The 21592-nt window shown below is 37.4% G+C and overlaps 1 protein-coding gene across 12 annotated transcripts in view; it reads left to right on the top strand.

Annotated features, from left to right (window-relative positions):
• The window catches only part of ANK3 (ankyrin 3), a 557845-nt gene that overhangs the window by 365830 nt on the left and 170423 nt on the right, over positions 1 to 21592 (top strand). For 9 of the 12 annotated variants that reach the window (XR_010085575.1, XR_010085574.1, XM_063434253.1 and 6 more), the window contains 5 exons: positions 3469 to 3567; positions 8362 to 8547; positions 13217 to 13240; positions 16727 to 16825; positions 20201 to 20299. Coding sequence is in view for 10 of the 12 variants with exons in the window: in XM_063434253.1 (XP_063290323.1) it covers positions 3469 to 3567; positions 8362 to 8547; positions 13217 to 13240; positions 16727 to 16825; positions 20201 to 20299 (507 nt within the window). In the remaining 2 variants the exon portion in view is untranslated. The remainder of the gene's footprint in view (positions 1 to 3468; positions 3568 to 8361; positions 8548 to 13216; positions 13241 to 16726; positions 16826 to 20200; positions 20300 to 21592) is intronic. The other 3 variants (XM_063434255.1, XM_063434258.1, XM_063434263.1) reach the window with 1 other exon arrangement.

Here is a 21592-nt window from a genome sequence, read left to right on the forward strand (position 1 = left end):
TGTGTGTGTATCAGTGAGCTTGTGGTATGCTTGTGTATGTCAGTGAGCTTGTGGTGTGTATCAGTGAGCTTGTAGTGTGCATGTGTATATTAGTGAGCTTGTAGTGTGCATCAGTGAGCTTGTGGTGTGCTTGTGTAAATCAGTGAGCTTGTAGTGTGCATCAGTGAGCTTGTGGTGTGCTTGTGTGTGTATCAGTAGGCTTGTGGTGTGCTTCAGTGAGCTTCTGGTGTGCATGTGTATATCAGTGAGCTTGTAGTGTGCTTGTGTATATCAGTGAGCTTCTAGTGTGCATCAGTGAGCTTGTGGTGTGCTTGTGTATCAGTAAGCTTGTGTGTTTGTCAGTGAGCTTGTGGTGTGCTTGTGTGTATATACGTGAGCTTGTGGTGTGCTTGTGTGTATATACGTGAGCCTGTGGTGTGCTTGTGTGTATCAGTGAGCTTGTAGTGTGCTTGTGTATATCAGTGAGCTTGTAGTGTGCATCAGTGAGCTTGTGGTGTGCTTGTGTGTTTGTCAGTGAGCTTGTAGTGTGCTTGTGTGTGTATCAGTGAGCTTGTGTGTATATCTGTGAGCTTGTAGTGTGCTTGTGTGTGTATCAGTGAGCTTGTAGTGTGCATCAGTGAGCTTGTGGTGTGCATATGTGTATCAGTGAGCTTGTAGTGTGCTTGTGTATATCAGTGAGCTTGTAGTGTGCATCAGTGAGCTTGTGGTGTGCTTGTGTGTTTGTTAGTGAGCTTGTAGTGTGCTTGTGTATCAGTGAGCTTGTAGTGTGCTTGTGTGTGTATCAGAGAGCTTCTGTGTGTCAGTAAGCTTGTGTGGGTCAGAGCACTTCTGTGTTTGTCATTATCAAGCTTGTGTTGGTCAGAGAGGTTGTGTGTGTGGTGAGCTTGTCTGTAGTTAGGTTGTGTTTGTCACTGAGTTTGTCTCTAGTGTGCTTGAATGAATGTCAGTGAATTTGTGTACGGCAGTAAGCTTGTCTGTAGTGAGCTTGTGCATGTGTCAGAGAGCTTTTGTGTTTATCGGTGAGCTTGTCTGTAGTGAGCTCTTTTGTGTCAGTGAGCTTTTCTGTAGTCAGTGTGTGTGTGTGTGTGTGTGTGTGCGCCATTGAACTAGTGTGATTTATTAATGTGGGACATTCTTTTAATATATATATTTCTGAAATTACACAATTGACACACTGATGCCGATATGCTGATATTGGCATGGAGTGTTTCCCTGCTTAAAGAATTGTCCCCAAGCAGAGGCAGTCACAACGGACAAGGAGCATCCTGGAGGGTGGTGGTTATAGCACTGTAACACCCATGGATCATCTAGAGCGATGGGCTGCAGGTAAGACAAAAGTCTTCTTCAAAGTGCATACATATAAACAATACAAGCATACTATATGACAATGAATTAGAGGGCTGAAATATTTTTTTTCCAGGGCTGCTTTCTGTTCCCAGTCCGGCCCTGCTATAGTGTCCCTTTAAGTTTTACCTATGCAAAGGTTCTATTACCTACTAACCAGTACCCATGTTTGAGAGTATTCTGAAAGTATATGTTGATGTACAAACATGTCTAAATGTTTTTATACAACCTATTCTGATTCCGCTTACAATGTCCCTTTAATACGGTAAATGTTTAAGCAATGCCTTTGTGCATATATAAAAAATACTTTGAATATATAAAATATTTAGCAGGTTTAAAATGCTATAGTTTACATCACAGTCGTCCCACACTGATCCCAGTAATTATAGATCTTTTTCTTTTTATTATTAATGTTAAGCGTAGGATTTGGTGGGGGTGATGGAATATATCAAATCTCTAACAGATATCACAGCCAAAGTGAGGTCATGTCTTCTCCCACCAATTCCTGAGTAATCTCTTCATTGATACTTTGTCTGAGCGGTGCGGACAGGAATTTTCCACAGTGTTTTCTCATTAATCTTGTTTAATCACAGTTCAGAACACTTGTGCAAAGTACAGGGGGAAAAAAATGTACCCGTGTCATTTAGGAAATGTTCCAGATTTGACCTTGCTCCTTCCATAGAAATAAAAACAGAAATCTTTAGAATGAAGAAAATGGATGCAAATTCTATCAGTTGGTCTAATAAATATCTGAGAATGCAATGCTTGGCCCACATCACCCAACAGGATGGTTACTAATGCAAATTGGTTTGTGATTTGAATTGTAAGTGTTGCCTTGTTCTAATCTAAAGAGAATATAAAATGGAGTGTTTTAGCGATGGTCCGGTGTATAGACACAGACGTCTTTACACATGGGCAAGGTGGGCAATTGCCTGGGGGCCCAACAGGCATAGGGGCCCCATTGGCTTGACAATAAGCATTCATAATAATTTCGTACTGTGCAATCTCTGTCCACATGTTTACCAGCTGACTACCATTTTTTGTGTTAAATCTCTTGTTTTTCAACTTCAAGGCTAACCATCCAACCATTGTCCAACCATTTGTGTGGATTAATCTCTGCTGTACAGCATGTTTTTTTAATGTTCAAACACTGATTTTGTTGGAGATACCAATAAGTATAAGCTACATTTTATTGTATAATTTACATTTTTATTCCTGTGAGTGGATGTGTAGGCAGGACCGCAGTGCACTGCTTTGCCCGGAGGCTTATAATGCTGTTAACATGTCCTTGTGTACAGTGAACAATGTTACAAAAGGATATTCATTTAACTTATGGAATTACTCCATTTTATTATTGAGATAATTTGGAATCCTTGTATAGCATTGTATAGCACCTAGAGGGCAGATCCTGAGTGTGTGAAGGTACCAATGTTCACATGTCCTAATATAAAGACAAACAAAAATAAAGTCTCCAGGCAAGGTGTTTAAGCCGCAGGCAGATTTAATGGAACAAAAAAGTGCAGCAACGTTTCGACCTGCTAAAAGGTCTTTGTCAAGCTAACACTACATAATAAACTAAGTATATAAACTACTATATATACATATACCTTAAGTGCAAATAATCAACCAATAATAGGTTTGCATATATCACATTCACATCAGTGATTTAAACAAGTCATACAAATAGCAATGAAATACTTTAATAGCTTACCTCTATGTGTCCAAGAAAATAGAGCCAATTTTTAATGAAACATTTTTTTTTTTAAATAAAAAAACAAACAAACGCTAATAGGAGTCTAGTACATACACTTCCGGTCAAATGGAACGCAAAACGGTGTTTCCTGTTCCCTGGAACACAAACCGGAAGGATGTACATACTAGACCAGCCTACGTGTCCTTATATAAAGACGTGAGATGGTTGAAAATCTGTCACTTGCCTCTTATTATTATTATTTTATTATTTATATATTATTTATACAGCGTCATCGAAATTCCGTAGCGCTGTACAATGGTTCATAGATATATGTGGACTGGTTCCTATGCGTGCTAAAGGTTATCATTTTATTTTCTTTCTAAATTAATTATATGAAATTTGAGTCTAAAAGACATCCTTTTTTTTTTCAGAATGGATTCACTCCACTATACATGGCAGCACAGGAAAATCACCTGGAAGTAGTCACCTTTTTGTTGGATAATGGGTCAAGTCAAGGCCTTGCCACAGAGGTAGGTTATATGCTTTGTATGAGACAGAACACAATGATCTGCTTTCTGTAAAACACATTGTGTGTGAGTGCGTGTTTATATAAATATATTTTATATATATATATATATGTGTACATATATAATACCATACAAAAATACCGGCACTCCAGGTATTGATAAGTAAGTTCTTCTTTATTCTAGTAAATCCAAGTAGTCAACGTTTCAGCTCCCAATCAGAGCTTTAATCAGGACATTATGATGATGATCAGGAGCTGAAACGTTGACTACTTGGATTTACTAGAATAAAGAAGAACTTACTTATTAAAACCCGGAGTGCCGGTATTTTTGTATGGGATTATCTATTATGTGACCAGAGCACCAGGTACAAAATGCTTTTAGTTGGAGTGCAAGAGCTTTGGATATATTATGTACATATATATATATATATGTGTGTGTGTGTGTGCGCACACACACTGCAATTCTTGGTCACAGATCAAATGAATGGTAGCTATTTGACTGTGCTGTGTTACTGTACTTGATAAATAATAGAAATCTACTAATAAAATTATAGACACTGATAAACAAAACTAAATGTTTTGAGATAGCTAACAGAAAAATGCATTGTAGGGTCTAAAGAAATTAAATAAAAGCTAACAAATATACGTGATTGAATGTTAATTGATACTGTTGGGTGGGGGCATTTGTTATCTCACTCTTCACCTTGAGTGTCCTTATGAAATAAAACAAATATATATATATATATATGTATGTATACATTTATATATATGTTTCAAGCAGCCCTTCATGTTAGCTGGGGCAGCATACTCTGAGAGGCACAGCCATATTGTTGGGATTGTGTACTGAAACATCTGCACAGAATATGGGCTTAGTCGGCCAAAGGCCAGAAGGGAGACACCACGATGGACAGTTGGGAATGACGGGGCTAAGATCCTTTGGAACTTTCAGATCCAGACAGGCAAGCAGGTGGTGGCCAAGAAATGGAAGACTGAAGTGGTGGATGTGGCTTTAACATCAGTAAAAATAGAACATTAGACGGTTGACAAATACCAAGGACTGAAAGAGGAGCTAGACAGGATGTGGAAAGTCAAGGCAGCAGTAGACTCAGTTGTGATAGGAGCTACACTATATAGAACAACTATATATAAACAAACAGGCATATATATTTACTGTATATATAATGCAAAATCTGGGTCTAGTAATCTGTTTGTTAAACACAGTTAGTTTTTGTGTAGCCAAAATTATGGAAACACTGCAATTGCCATGTTATTTGATATGGTTTTATATCTATTTTCTAACTGATTGTTTTAGACTAAGACTTCTAAGCCTTGATAGATTTAAGAAGCAAAGTAGGAGCATGGAGTTTACATTTCTGTAATGTCCTACAAATAGATTATAAAATAGTTCAATAACATCCCTGTGAGTTATTCCATTATGTTTTAGGATGATTCGTTAATTTATTCTGCTGTTTTTAAGATTTAGAATGTTGGGATTTTGTTGGAATAATTGTTATGGTGAATCGCATATTGGTTTATAACATTTTGATAAGATCCTTATGATATCTATGGTTGTTGAGTAATGATTGGTGGAATGTGTGGCTATATTTGTTAATATGCCAAATATAATTTATTAATAGCCAGGCACTAGTGGGTCAGGGGTTCCCAGAGGCAAGCTCACTGTACTCATGTGCCAGTGGGTAACAATGAAATCACTGGTTTACATGTTGTCATTTAATTGCGCTTGGGAGTTTGAACAGCATTAACAATCAGTTTTAGAGTATTGACTAGGTATTTTACCTCTATGTGGCTGATTTCTGTGACCAGGTATAGAAAAGTAATGGGTGACTTGCAATACAGTTTCTAAATACACATGCCCATATGCCCATGTTGCAGAAAATGAAATCAAATCAGAAGAAAAGGAATTCCAAGATTTCTCATTTTTTCTGGGTGCCTTCCAATGACTAACTTGAGTTGCCATGCAAATATCAATCTATTAGCTCAGTGTTCCAATTTGGACTAATCTGACCATGCGCAGTGGTCCAATTACAGACATTTGACAATGCAAGAAAATGTTAAATTTTTAGGAGAGTACAGATAGTGCTGAGGATTATTCGTTGCACAGAATAATTGGCAGCCAATAGTTCTTACTAGACAATGAAAAATTGTAATTGATCTTGTGACTAGTTTGTGTGAAAAAGGGCTTAGTCAGTTATTGGTTCATTACTGATGGACACACTCTTCTCTCAATGGACACACTCTTGTTGCAGGAACATCAGGTGGCAAGTTAAAATGGACCTTTCTGTTAATTCCACTGCCCAAATATATAAAAACAAAAACCATTAGTAGAAATAACTCACTGAAAACATGGGTTAATTGAATTATGCATTTTTCATGGGTTGTATACTAAAGCAGTCCGTAAAAGCTGCAGATCTCTTGTCTGCTGCCTTTGCAAACACCACCTTTCTTCCCCAGCCCAGATTTCCAGTGGCTGTCCAATCTCAGTGCAGCTCAATGAGAAGTCTTCAGCAAGCTAAAGTGCTTTAGGTGCCTGGAGTGTTGACGTGTGTGTGTGTGTGTGTGTGTGTGTATATATGTGCTGGTTGTATGTGGTTGTGATACATGGATATACACATAAGCTGACCCATACACAAACACATTGCACACTCACACACACTCACCGACCCATATACACACAAACTGCACATTATCAGACACTCTCACACAGCAGAGATTACCAGCAGCTATCTGGATGGGATGTTCAGCAATTGGATGTGTAGCCTGTCCCAAGCTCTTTCTGCCCTTTACAGCGTGTTGGCTGCAAGGATTTTACATCATGCCGAATCCCAGCATTCATGTGTCCTGAGCATTGTGTGGAGCTTACACCTCCCTGTGAGTTGCAGCCAACAGTTATGGCAGGCCGGTGCGCATTCCTGGATGGGCCAGCCAGGCTCTCCATCTGCTGTAGATAGACTCCCTGTCCGGCACCAATGCTCCTTAACCCCTTAAGGACAAAACTTCTGGAATAAAAGGGAATCATAACGTGTCACACGTCATGTATCATTAAGGGGTTAAGGCAGGGATAAAACAATAAAAAAATCTTCCTGCCTGGTGCCAGGAACTGAATGTGCTTGTTTTTGGTTGATATAAATTCCACACCCCTGGGGCATCACTAGTACAAAACATTTGTGACCTAGTATGACCACAAACTGCTAAATGTCATTGCTATTTGGCAATGTTTTCAAATTCCTTTATTCCTTATAAAAAATAAATAAAACATATAATATGGAGTGAGCTGCCTACTGTCCTTGCGTACCACCACCCTTTTGAAATAAGTGCTCCTAAACATTTTACAGAGCAAGGGACAGCTATAAATAAATAAAATGGTATTACATGGTTTCTCCAAGCACCATGACCACTTCAGTGGTTTTAAAGTGGCCAAAGTGGTGTTCACTTTGAAACACGGCACACACAGAGATTAACCCACCGGTTAAACTCCACCTTTGGCAGCATCATAGAGGTGTCATCAGCTAGCTAATGTCAATGTTTTTAACTTTCATTGCACAGAATGACGGTTATTAAATGTCGACCTCCGTGGCTTCCAGTGTCTGCGGCTCTGCAGATGCAGGGAGTGTGTCACCAGACCACAAGTGAGCAACTGAGCCAGATGTGGATCCAGATAAGAGGGCAAACCTTTGTTAAACAGTTTGCTCCATTACTGGGGAATTGGGCCAGGGTACTCCTGGCATCATACCCTCTACAGCAGACTGTAGTGGTTATGACACTTAGAGTAACCATTTAAAATACCTTCCAATGTCTTGGCAGTACACACAATTCTTACAGCCCATAACTGCACTGTTATTAGATGGCTTTCATCTCAATGCATCTCCTTGGGTTAGCCACATTGCAGTATAACCTGTCCAATGACCCCTTTATGCAAAAAAAGTTATTTATGATATATGTACTATATAGAATGCATAACAGTGACCAGTGTATGGAAATTATATCAATGAGTTCTAGAAACATCAGAGTAAACCTCAAGGTCAACGGTCGAATCATTTATAAATGTCTCTATTTTTTACCGTCTTTTATTTTACAAAATGTATGTAGCTTAGTGTAGGCGCTAAAGCTTAGTGCTAGCATAGGGGTTAATGTTTAATGATAATGTACTGTTTGAGTAATGTTAAGGGGAGTACTTTGTTGTCCCAGTGCTGCCTGAGATTAGTAGGAGTTACAGTCCTGGTAGAAACTATTTCAACACTGTTATTAAAATACATGTAGATGCCACACAAGAGTGTAACTCCCTCTAATCCTAGGCAGACTTGAAATTAGGGACCTCAAACTGCTCAGAGATGATCCTTTCATTTTGAAGAATTGTTGTCATCACCACTCATGGATTACAGGTTTCTAAAACATTGACAATTTTAATTAACCGTCAGATCATGAAGCTATTACTTCATTAACCAAAATGGTTGAGTGATATTGGTCTAGATTCCTGGTACTGAAATACCTCCTTTGGAGTTTCCGAGATGTGTCCTTGGTTGATACTGTTGCTGGATAGGTGGGCTAGATGCTTCGGATCTGTGCGTGGCATGGAATAATTTGTATAAAGAATAGATTCTTCCAAGGAATTAGATCAGCGTTCTATAACCACCAGAAACAAAATGACATTGCAGTAGTAACGTTACCACCGCATCGTGACCAAACCTTAATATAATGTCACTATAAAACATTATTCCGTGCAGAATTGTACTATTATGATGTTTACCCTGTGCTTAAATGAACTCTTTCTCTCCCAAAGGATGGGTTTACTCCTCTGGCAGTTGCCCTTCAGCAAGGTCATGACCAAGTGGTTTCTCTGCTTCTTGAAAATGACACAAAAGGAAAGGTCCGCTTGCCAGCTCTTCACATCGCTGCCCGAAAAGATGACACAAAAGCTGCAGCTCTCCTCCTGCAGAATGACCACAATGCTGATGTGGAGTCCAAGGTTTGTTGGCGACCCATGGCTTTTATATATTATTTTGATTGGAAACCTTGTTACGTTCCTGTCTTTCCCACGATACTGTTTTCCTAGTCCTTTCTTTGCTTTCTTTGCCAGCAGCCGTGTCATGGGCGAGATTTACTAAATGTTTGGTTTATTGGTTTCTTTTCTTTTTGTTTGGAGCTTTATGGGCACAGACCTTTTAAGTTGCTATTATATTTCCTTTATAAATGGACTTTTCATTTATGCCATGCATGCTCCTATAAAATTAGCTCATTGGATTGTCTGCGCTGCTAAATTGCAATCATACAATAGGTCCATCACACATAGCTTGACATTGACCATTCTTGACAACCTTAAAAAATGGAAGCCAGTATTCTGAACTATTTAAAGACATACAATCAGGATCTATTTACATCTTTTTACATTGTCCATATGCAAAACTCACCAATTTTTTTTTTTTTTTTTTTACCATACTATACATATATATATTATTGATAAATACAGTTACTCTGTCCCAAATCTGGACTTTATAGCTGTGAAGAAAAATTAAACTGAAGGGGATTGTAGGCTGTTTATATGCCCTAAAAAGGGCTGATGTATTGGACAAAAATGATTTAATTCTCAGGCAATTACAAACAAATCTACTAACCAGAGCAAGTGCCCAATCTGATTGTTTTTTGGTTTTTTTTGGACTATAAACAAATGAATATGAAGACACAGCACGCACTCAAGAGAGCAAAATAAATGGTTGCAAACAAACCAAGGCCTAGCACAATCCCCACACAATAGTCAATCCAGGAGATGGAAAAAAATCCAGGCTCTCCAAAGCTCAATAAGGCAAATGAATTGGAACTAAAGGACAACAACATTTGACCCAACAGTTGGTCTTTGTCAAGACTGTAACACAAAACTAACCCAGACATTATTTTTTGTCCCTTAAAGAAAAATGGCCAGCAGTTCGTTATTGAAAGTTACATATTACATATATTATAGCCTATTTCTACTTGTTTTTTGCATGCACACATACATATAAGTAAATGTCTTTTTTTCACCTTATCTCTTGACTCACCATTACCTTTATGGAGGCTGCCATTTTTAAGTCCTCTTTGGTCAGATCCACATATCTAACAAATAGACATGCACCTAAATGAAAATTCTGAGCCAAAACCAAAAATTTAGGATGCCTTTGGCAAACGAAAATGACTTTTTTCCCCAAATGATGTTAAAATATTTTTTTCTATAGTTTATTGATGTTATACCTTTTTAATAAATTTAATTAATCTACTATAAAAACTATAAGCCAATAAAATAAATAACCACACTTTTATTGAAAGTAACACACCAAAATTGGACAGAAAATAACTTACAAAAACAATATAAATAAAAGTCTGTTAAAGGACCACTATAGTGCCAGGAAAACATACTCGTTTACAATGCGTTCCTATGGACGCTGGCGTCTTCTCACTGTGATTTTCACAGTGAGAAGCACGCAAGCGCCTCTAGCAGCTGTCAATGAGACAGCCACTAGAGGCTCTGAAGGCTGGATTAACCCTCAGTATAAACATAGCAGTTTCTCTGAAACTGCTATGTTTATAAAAAAAAAAAGGGTTAACCCTAGCTGGACCAGGCACCCAGACCACTTCATTAAGCTGAAGTGGTCTGGGTGCCTAGAGTGGTCCTTTAAATCTGTTTGTTATCTAGGACTGAAGAATAATATATTGTTGATATTAATTTAATATCAATATACATTCTTCATTCAGTTCTATGTAACAGAATCTGATTTAAGAGATTTTAATTTTAGTTTATTTTTACCAATTATCCAAATAAAGTATATTCCTAGAAAATTATGATAAAAAAAATAAAATGATATGCAAAACAGTAACGGCCAGCTAAATTACATTTGATTGGTAATCACTTTGCTGTGATTGGCAAATATTCACATGAATATGTTGTGATGCTCGGCCGCGGCTGAATGACACCCCCCCAAGTAAGTGGCACCCGGGATGGACCGCCCCTCTGTCCCCTGGTTAGTACGCCACTGGGGGGTGTAATTTTCAGCAGATTTGACCCTTTTTCGGTTGAAATGGGATAGGCCCATTTTCTGACGGCCAAAATTTCTCTGCATCCCTACCAAAGACCGTATGCATTAGCTCCACGTTACCAGCACAATTTTGGATAAGCAGTGCCTCCAACAAAATAGACTTAAAGGACTATTTCTGCACGCATTGCTAAAAGATACAGACAGCATCTATAATATTACTAATCATAAAATTTAAATAATTCAAAAAATAATCACAGTTTCCTTTAACAGCACATTTAGTGCCACACTGTACATACCCAAATAAATGGTTCTTATGTTCTACACTCTATATACAAAAATGTGTGTGTGACAGCTGCTATGTCATGGTATATTGACTGCTAAACAGTACCAACGAGAGTTCCAAGGTAGATATAAATCAACGCTAAACTTACAAAAGTTTAGTATCTCTTCCGGAGCAGCTTTGGGCATTATTTCACTTTTTGTATTGAAAGCAGAAGAATAGCTTAGTCCACTTAAATTTATATCTTTAAAAATAGGTGTTTTCATGATTGTAGACGTCGGCAGAGTATTTGATGTGTTTTCAGCTTTCAGTGCAGGAGATGATACAATATGGAAGCTTCATGGCTTCTGTGCCAGTGGGGAGACCCTTGCAAATGCTAATTGTGCTGTATTATTCTGATCATCATAAAATAGGGCCAGTAAGAAGTATAGAATCCTTTGTACAGAAAAATAACACTTATTCAGGCATCAAAGTTTCATACAATGGATTGACATTTAAAGCCTAAACTGTAAAACAAAAGGATTTCCCCGTTCAGCACAGATGTGAAGGAGCAGAATAACCATTTTTATATAGCTTAATAGTTCTGTGCCCAGTAGAGAACCAACTAGTCTCATGCACTTTGGCTGCTAGATCTTCCAGAACTGAGTTACCAATGATTAAGTGTGTTTAGAAATGTTAATAACTAGGATCACATAAAGAGGATATAACAAAACTGCGAGGCATGTTCTCTCGTACCATCTCAATGTTCCTTTTTCAAGTTTCAAGACAACCATGGCAAAGGCATTTGTCGCCAGATGTTTTGGAAGAAACACGGAATCTTTCTTTTGCGGTGACAAACTGCACATTTTGTAAAACAGTCTAGTTCTAGAATATAGCTAATATGAAATATGTACTTTGTTTACACTTAGAAATGCCATATTTCCATTTTCATTGTGGAGTCAATAAAAACATTTTTTTTTTTTTTTTTTAATTAATAGTCCAATGTTATATTTCAATCAGAGGAGGGCTGGCACTTTTTTGGCCTTGGGAGAGGATACACCTTCAGCCTATTTGTACACAAAGCTTACAGAAACTCTCTGTGTGGATGATTCTAATCATGTAAATCATGGGTGTCCAACCTTTTGGCTTCCCCTGGGCTGCATTGATCCACACATTTACACAGACCTATACACACACACACACACAATCACAGACCTATACAGTAACCGACAAACACACACAAAATCACAGACCTATACACAGTCACAGACATACACACATAATCACAGATTTGTACACATACAATCACAGACCCACACACACAAACACACACACACAATCACAGAGCTATACACACAATTACATGCATACATACACTCAATTAGACCTATACACACAATCACATATAAATATACATACAATCACAGACTTATACACACAGTCACGTACATACACACAGTCACAGATGTACACACACAGCCACATACACTCACACACAATCACAGACCTATACACAGTCATATACATACACACACACACATACAATCACAGACCTATACACAGTTACAAACATACACATATAATCACAGATGTACACACACACTCAATCACAGATCCAAACACACATACAGTCACAAACATAAATATACATAATCACAGACGTATACACAGACATACACACACAATCAGACCCACACACACACATACAATCACAGTCCCACACACAGTATAGACACACACAAATACAATCACAGATATACACATACAATCACAGACCTATACAAACAGTTACATACATTCACACATAGTCACAGATGCACACACACAAACATAGACACAGCCACCTCCTCTCCTCATGAGCAATATCTATAACTCACTCGCCCTGTGGTCACTTGCAAACTCGTGCAGTGATGTCATACATACTCATCATAATCTAGCAGTCTGCTTGACCCCAGATACAGTAGTCAACAATATTCCACTGAGCTAGTTCAGATATGGAGAATTGTAGACCAGGATTCATGAACAATCACTATTGATTGATAGATCACCAAAAGTGATTTTAAAAATACTGCCCTGAAGTGTGTGTTTTTTTTTTTGAGGAGGGTATTCATGATTGTACTCTATTCAATGTACAAAAGAAAGCATGCACAGTTATCACTAAATATATATTAACAATTTCCAGAGATTGTAACCAAAAACACCAACTTTGAACCTGTTGCAGATCTCATCTGTTCCTGATGTGATATTAATCTATTCTATCTTACATATACATGTCATTGCCCATACTGGAGCTTTTTCCCATTCCATGTCATTAGTGGTGGACTAACCATTCATTCTTTTCCCCTTTTTTGCTTCCACTTGTGTTAACCTAGATGATGGTGAATAGAACAACAGAGGTATATATGTATACACATCACTTGTCCATACTCTAGTTCTGCTGCTGCTAAATACTTCTCCTTTATATTGCCTCCTATGTAGTATTGACCTTTGCTTTAGACTTTCTAAATAGCATGTGCTATAGGGGGCAATTCTTTCTACGAGCAGGGCTTTCTGCAGCTAAAATATTGTTAAGAGAGATAAGCATGCTCAGAAACAAATGACCCAGCATGTAAAATGTCTGAGATGTCCCCATAAATGTACTAGGTGCTAGCTTCGGAGCTGCAGACAGCCCTGACATGCCACTCCCTGGACTGTTGTTTTAGGCTTTTTCTGCATGACACTTGCCCTCACTGGTGTCAGCAAATTGATGATCTTGAACTTTGCATACATTCACTGACAATATCCTTGAACAGGTAGCATGGCTAAAATGCTTGTCAACGATCTAGTAGTTGCACTAGGGCCTCTGAGACCTTCTGGTAGAAGATATACAGAAGGCTTAATGCATGAATTTAGCAAGGTTTACAATTTGAACTAAGTCAAATGGAAATGAAGCCGCTAGATGATAATTAAACAGACCGTTCAGTTCTCTTGTACTAAATATAATAACTGATGCTCAACCCCAGCTCACATAATACATTGAAAACAAGGAACTCAATTGGACAGTCGTAATCTCTTCTGGTGTGATGGAAAATCCAACTGTGCTGCAGTATTCTAAGTAAAAGAGCAGAAGTCCACATGGGGTTGGGATTTCGAGTCCTTGAATTTGGTACAAACACTGTAGATTGGATGTTTCCTCTTCTGAAATAAATTGTAAACTACGCAGAGATTTTAATTAATACAACTGAAGGGCTGATTGACTCAGCTGTGTTCAATCAAGGATAGATTTAAAGGGAGCCTGTCACCTAAACAGTACTTTATCGCATGAATGTAGAACATAACGATCAATCTCCATGTCACATCATCATATTTACAAATTATTTTTTCTTCGAAACCAAATTGCAAATCAAACCGCACTGCATGACGATGTTCACGAGGGAAAGACAATAGCAGATATTGGACATTAAGGTGCTTTATCATGGAATAGTCCAGGATTCTTAAATACTCTCTACTACCACTGCAAAACCTTTCATACGTTCTAAGCAGACCTTGCGTTCCTTGTCTTTTCTCTGGTGGTGAGGTGGAGTGTTACGGCCATTGATCTTTCTTGCACAACTTCCGAGCCTTTAGCTATTCACTCATTCACTGTTGACTGCAAGGTTTACATCATATTAGAAATGTTATGACAATTACAGCAAATGCTAGGTCCCCTTGTTTATTTTCTGCATTTACCCTTTTGTACACAGAGACCAGACCATACTCTAAATTAAGAGTCTGATTACCTCACTTGCCCTATTTTGATCTATAAACATGCTTGTGATCAATTTGCTCTTCTTCATAAAGAAAGCAATATATCTGCACATACTCCGAGGCACACATCACATTTTGGGCTTGGTTATGATTATTAAAGTATTTTGTTATTTTGTTATTTTGCCATGCCTACTCCCAGTATTTAAATTGGTTTTATTTATTTATTTATTTACTTTGCACGCACGTCACATTTAACTGTCCTTATACCTTCCCTAATAACAAAGAATGTACCAACGGAATGTGTTTGAATGTAGAGTGTTTGTTAAAATGGTCTTAAATCTCTGTGCCATGCATGGCATTGCACTTGGTTAATGCAACAGCCAACTAGCAAAGTGATTGCTTGCATCTAGTGTGGGATTGTTGTGCGCTAGTTTTAACAAATACAAAAAATCATTTTTAAATAAACACCAACCAATCCTAGGGTTCTCTTAGAAATTAGAAAACAAAACAATTGTGTAACACCACTAATCTTACATCAAAGCTTTATATATTAGACAAATCTTTGAAAGGAAACAACTCAAGCAACTTGCCCCTCTCGTAAACTTTGTTTCTGAAATATTGGCATATGACAAGGGTCTTCTTACGACAAAAGGGCATTCCAGACATAGACCCCTTGCTCACTGTGCATATCAGCTTCACGTCACTGACAAGGCCCAACAGAGAATTGGTCATCTGGGGTTACTGTATCTATTTTTCAGAGGGAACTTGCCAGCCTTACAGCTGCAGAGTGCTCTTTTGGGTGTGATCAGTCTGATAAGCAACTATTATAGATTATCTCTGTAATGGTACATAGGAGCTAAAAGTAAACTTGTATAAAGACCTGATCAGGGACTAACTGAGGGTCAAACTTGGAACACATATAAATGTGCGTCCCTAATGCTATAGTGCCATAGTTACCGTTTAGGTGACTGGACCCCACCCCCTGCCAGTGTTAAAAAGGTGAGTTTACTTGCATTTTCTCACAGTGCCAGTCTCCTCGGGGATGCTCCACCTCTTTAACTGATATCACCTTTCCAATGCTTTGCCCATAGGAAGCTAGTGTGCATGTGTGACAAGATGCCACTCTGAAACCATATGATAGAAATAGTGGGGGTATAGACAGGTCAAGCCTGCAATGAAAATATTGCCATACAGAACAGCAATGTTTTCAGTTGCATGGTTAAAACAGGGAGGAGGGGGTTGCAGGACCCAGACCGCTTTATTGAGATGACGTGGTCTGGGTGCCTGTGATTTTCATTTAATTGGAATGTCTAAGTTAAAAATGTATATATGTTTTAATGCACTTGAACAAGACAATTCAATTTAAAATAAAAAGCTGATCCACACCTTTTTTTGCCCAGAATTAACTTACTTGGCAATGCATTGAAATGATTCTCATAGAGAAGCATTGTGGACACAATGAGCACATAAAAAATAATCTATATAATGTATTTTATATATATATATACACATAATATTAAAAAAAGCAAAAACTTACAAATTATATGAAAAATAATTAAATACTTACCTTGTGCTGGAATATGTCCCAAAAATGGGCTTCTCTAATAGTGCAGTCAAGCCTGCAACTATGGAGTAACATTTGTTACTACCTGGAGGAACATTTGATTTATTTTTTCTTTCACTTTATCTAAACTCAAGTAGTAGGTTGATTTGCAATAACAGACTATTAACAGAGCAGGAGATAAGAATTGAGTCAACACTCTGCTAAAATGTACACTTGAAAAAATGTACACATCTTTGCAGGAAGTGTGCAGGGAGGCTCTGCAAGTCACAGCCAGGGGAGGTGTGGCTAGGGCTGCAGAATTAAAGTGGTTTAACACCTAAATAACAGAACATTGGGCAGTGAGCCTGCAAAGGCAAGATCTATGCACCAAAGCTACTTCATTAAGCTATAGTGGCATTGGTCTCTTTAAATGTTTAGGCATATGATAGACAAGGCAGGAAATGAAATATTGACCATTGGTTATGCTAATTTACAGCTATTTTGAGGTTTACAAAGCCGTTGCATTTGCTGACAAAACAGTGTGTCCTCTTTTTATACCATACACTACCCAAATCATCAGCTCACACTTTGGTTATTTCTTTCCTTTCTCTAGAGTGGCTTCACTCCACTTCACATAGCTGCCCATTACGGAAACATCAATGTGGCTACACTCCTGCTGAATCGAGGTGCTGCCGTGGATTTCACTGCCAGAGTAAGTGAAGCTTTGCTGGTCACTTTAAATGATCAACAACGATATTCTTAAATGCCTTCGGAATAAAGAATTTGAAGACTAGTTACTGTAAACATACATGGTACTTTGTGTTCTTCCTAAGACACATATTCAAACTAAAGTGGGAATTATTTTTAAAATGTTTTTGAGGAGTTGGAATATTTCAAGGTTCATACATCTTGTAATGGCACTGTTTGTAATATGTGCACTCTACATAAATAAGGATAAATATGTAGATTCATCAATTTACCACATTTTTCTAAATAATTTTGTATACACATTATTCTAGGGCAGGGGTAGGCAACCTTCGGCACTCCAGATGTTGGGGACTACATCCCCCATAATGCTCTTACACCTGTAACGCTGGCAAAGCATCATGGGAGGTGTAGTCCAAAACATCTGTAGTGCCGAAGGTTGCCTATGCCTGTTCTAGGGTCTATAAATAGGCACAGGAAAAGCTAAATAAAGGGATTTAAGTTAAGCATTTTGATATGGTGAAAGGGAGTAATTTTAGGTGCTATATATTCATTTAATATATATATATATATATATATTTTTTTTAAGAATGCACTTTATAGATCTAAATGTTGAAAACTTTCGCTAAGATGTTACTACATTTTTTAATATCTTACCTGCTAGAGGTAACATAAGAATAGTTTCACGGTCTAGGCAGACAAAGATCAGAATGAGGCGGTGTTTTATATTATTCACTGTTTACTCACATGATTAAATTCTATTAACACGTAAATTTTATATACCGTAAGGATTAATGTATCTAATTCATAGCTGCAGTGCACTTTTTTTTGTCCTTTGTAACATAGAACAGACTATATACAAGTGTGATGAAAAGGCTGCTTGTGCAAATTATTAGATTGCTCTTTTTTTATAAAGTTTTTGCCTTCAAGCCGCTGGGAGCAGTTTGACTTTTTGGGTGCTTGCTTAACAACTGAGCAATGTATCTTCCATGGGATGGCCTTATCCTTCTATGGGATAGGGAGATGGAGATGTTATATGTTTTGTATACATGCTTAATGTATTGTGCCATGGTTTTTGTTATGGCCTGTTCATTCAGAATTTGGGGTAATGCATTTCCAGAAACGTTATGATAAAACTCGTTTCGGTATATGCTACTGGATTAAACTCTCCTCAAAAGAGAGTAATCTTTTTGAACTTTTTGAAAAAAGAGTCAATACATATCTGTAGGGTGCAGGAGACTCACTGGTGTTCAAATGAAAAAAAAAATGGCTCAAATCTGAGGATTTTCCTCATATTTTTGTTTCATCTATGCCTAATAAAAAAAAGAGGGGTAGATTTGCTTTTAAATTGATTTATCAGGAAATAGACATAGAGAACTTAAATCATATACTTATTGGTGAAATTAATAACCAAAACTACGCAATTGCTAATATCTATGCTCCTAATTATGCCCCCACTAGATTTATTCAGAATTTATGTAGCAGAATAGAGAGAATCAGACAAGGGAGGATTAAATATATGGGAGATTTGAATTGTTTCTTGGACCCAATGCTAGATAGGAATAGCATAAAGAAAAACGAGAACAATAGGTACATTAATAACTCGTCCAAGGTTTTTGGTGACATCCTGAGGAGGAACGGAATGTATGATTTGTGGTGTATTTGGCATCCACAGGATAGGGACTACACGTGTTTTTCACACGCACATCAGGTGTATACAAGAATAGATTATTTTTTAGCCGAAGCGGATACAATGAAAAGAGTTAAAAAAAAAAAAATGTTTACTCAACATTCCGTGGTCGGATTATAATGCACTCATAATGGTAATCAAGGATGATTTTAATAAAGATAGATCAAATTGGCGGTTAAACGAGAGACTTTTACAAAATGTGTAAAATCTAGTTCTAATTAAGGAAACAACTGATTATTTATTTAAAGAGAACGTTAACAAAGATATTTCACTTCCTATAACTTGGTGTGCGTATAAATGTACTATAAGAGGACACTTAGTCAAACTAGGTTATCAGGGAAAAAAAGAAACTCAAGGAACATATATATTATATATAGCATTAGATCAACTTGAGAAAATAAATAAGATTGACCCGTCACTAGAACTTTCTAACAAATTGAGAAAGGTTAAAGGAAAAATAAACGACATAATGATCCAAAAAGCTAATTATTCCCTTGAAAGATTAAAGTGGACATGGTGTTATAAAGGAAATAAGGCTGACAAGTTACTAACCAATAGATTAAAGAATGAAAAAGCTAAAAAAAAGTAATATCTAAAATCACACAAGGAAATGTTACTATTCTTGCTCCGACAAAAATAGGTCAGGTTTTTCAAGAGCTCTATTCTAATTTATATAATTTATTAGATCTATGTTCACCCATTAATATGTCGGATTTCTTTACAAAGTATAGGGTACCTAAAGTCTCCCAAGACCAACTAACTCAAATGAATGAACCTGTCTCTCCGATTGAGGTTAACAACGCCATCAAAAACCTCAAAGCACATAAATCCCCTGGGCCAGATTGATTTAGTAATTATTTTCATAGATCAATGAGTGAAAATATAGTGGAGGTTCTCACAAATATGTGTAACCACATTATGTTAAATGGTAATATACCCCACGAGATGTTAAAAGCCTACATCGTACCTATTCCTAAACAAAACAAAAATTCTGATCAGCTTGCAAACTACAGACGCGTTTCACTGTTAAATACAGATATCAAATTATATTCCGCAGTACTTGCAGCAAGATTATGTAAAATTATACCCACAATTATGCATCAAGATCAAGTAAGGTTCATAACAAGTAGGACCTTGGTGTACAATATTAGGAGACTTCTGGACATTATGGAGTTGGCCCATAAAAAATGTCTGCCCCTCCTGACCTTGTCGTTAGATACTGAAAAGGCTTTCGGCAGGGTCAGGTGGGATTTTTTTGGAACGTATGAAACCGAGGCAGCAAGCATGGTGTGGATATTACAATATCTGTTACCTAAAACACTTATTTCCCCTTACCTACACAGAGGAATACTAGGGGGAAAATGTGTTGTGATGGGCTCCTGGTGTCATGTGCAGGGAACGTCTTTGTTTTCTGTAAATAATTATATATAAGGGTACTCAATTTGTAATTCAATGGTGTTCTAAATTCTTACGATTAGTCGGAAACGACTCTGATTTTAATAGAATCTACTTGTTGACTTGACAATCATGATATGTCATCTGTCACCAAGGTCGTAAGACTATATAAAATATTGTCTTTGTTTTTTTTAATAGCTGCTTAACAGAAAGAATGATCATCAAGAAAAACATACATTACATAATCACATGATATATACTCAGAAAATTTTACTTTGTTGCCCCTTGTTTCCATAGAATGACATAACTCCGTTACACGTGGCATCCAAGAGAGGAAATGCCAATATGGTGAAACTTCTTTTGGATCGAGGTTCTAAAATTGATGCCAAAACAAGGGTAAGTAATTGCCACTGTGCTTGTTATTATGCAAATATTTTTATTGATGTTTATAATTTACTTTTACATAGACCATAAATTCTGGTTATATTACCGCACCACTTTCCTTAGAGTTAAAAAGACACTCAGAGCATCAGAGCGACTACAGATTAGATTTATTCATTACCAGAGAAGACTATCTAGAAAATGAACATGGCTATCAAAGTCTGACACCTAGTGGAACTTTTTGGATTTAATTTTGCTACTATGATCACGATTTCTATAGCTGCTTTTTCCAGTTTGCAATTCACACTGAACAGCTAACAAACCCAGAAGGACATAGCTCTTCTACTCCGAACAAGGAAAGATTACAGAACTATGGAATCCTCAATTGCACGATTACTAGTCCAGTGTCATTTTGCAACACTACGCTATGAAGAGCAAGACTACGTAAAAAGTCAGTTTATCGGAAGCAAGTTCAGAGCAGTTTTAGCTCTAGAGAGTTTGACAATGCCAAAAATATATCATACATTTTAATGAGACAGGCCGGAAGGAGGAAACATCTTTGACCAAGATGCTGAATTAGATATTTTTTGCAGAACTCGTGCATCATGTTTTGCGTGGAGCTGATGTTGCTGTTTTGATCTTTGGATATGCATAATGTATTATATATTACTAGTCCAGTTCAAGATTGTTGTTGGATAAACAAATCCTCTGGGAGTAGATGTTACTCTTACTCCATGGCGCTGTGATCACAGATGCATTGGATGTCTAGCAAACTTTTTTTTTTTGTTTGATTCTGTTTCATGTACATACACTGAAGGGAGATTAGCAATGGGTTCTTCTCGAGAGTTAATAATGACTTCAGGCATATTAAATGCCTTCAGCACAGAGTAATTCTGATCTTCTCAAACACCAAAAGAGGCTCCTTTTTTAAACATAAAAGGTTGAAACGTTTGTTGAGGTCATGCACTTCATGTAACAGATATAGAGAGAGAGATATCAAAAGGGAATGCTAAAACAGGTCCTTCTGTCAATAATCTGCTTACATTCTGGATGGTTAAAGTGAAGAGTGCATGAGAGTGACCGATTTTGCGGCAGATCAGTCATATAGGCACAAGCACCCGCACTGCTATATTGACGAGACTGATGAACCTCTTGATTACCAAGGGTTAGATAAATAATGAAATGCTTAATTATTATAAGCTAGACATGTCTTTGGTAATTTAAGGGTTAGCCAACTGTCCCTCTCCTGCATGTTCTCAAGTGGATGTTTTCATTTTTCAGTACATGCCCTGGAGACATGAGTATGTT

Source organism: Pelobates fuscus, chromosome 10 (genome assembly GCF_036172605.1).
Source record: "Pelobates fuscus isolate aPelFus1 chromosome 10, aPelFus1.pri, whole genome shotgun sequence".
NCBI lineage: Eukaryota > Metazoa > Chordata > Amphibia > Anura > Pelobatidae > Pelobates > Pelobates fuscus.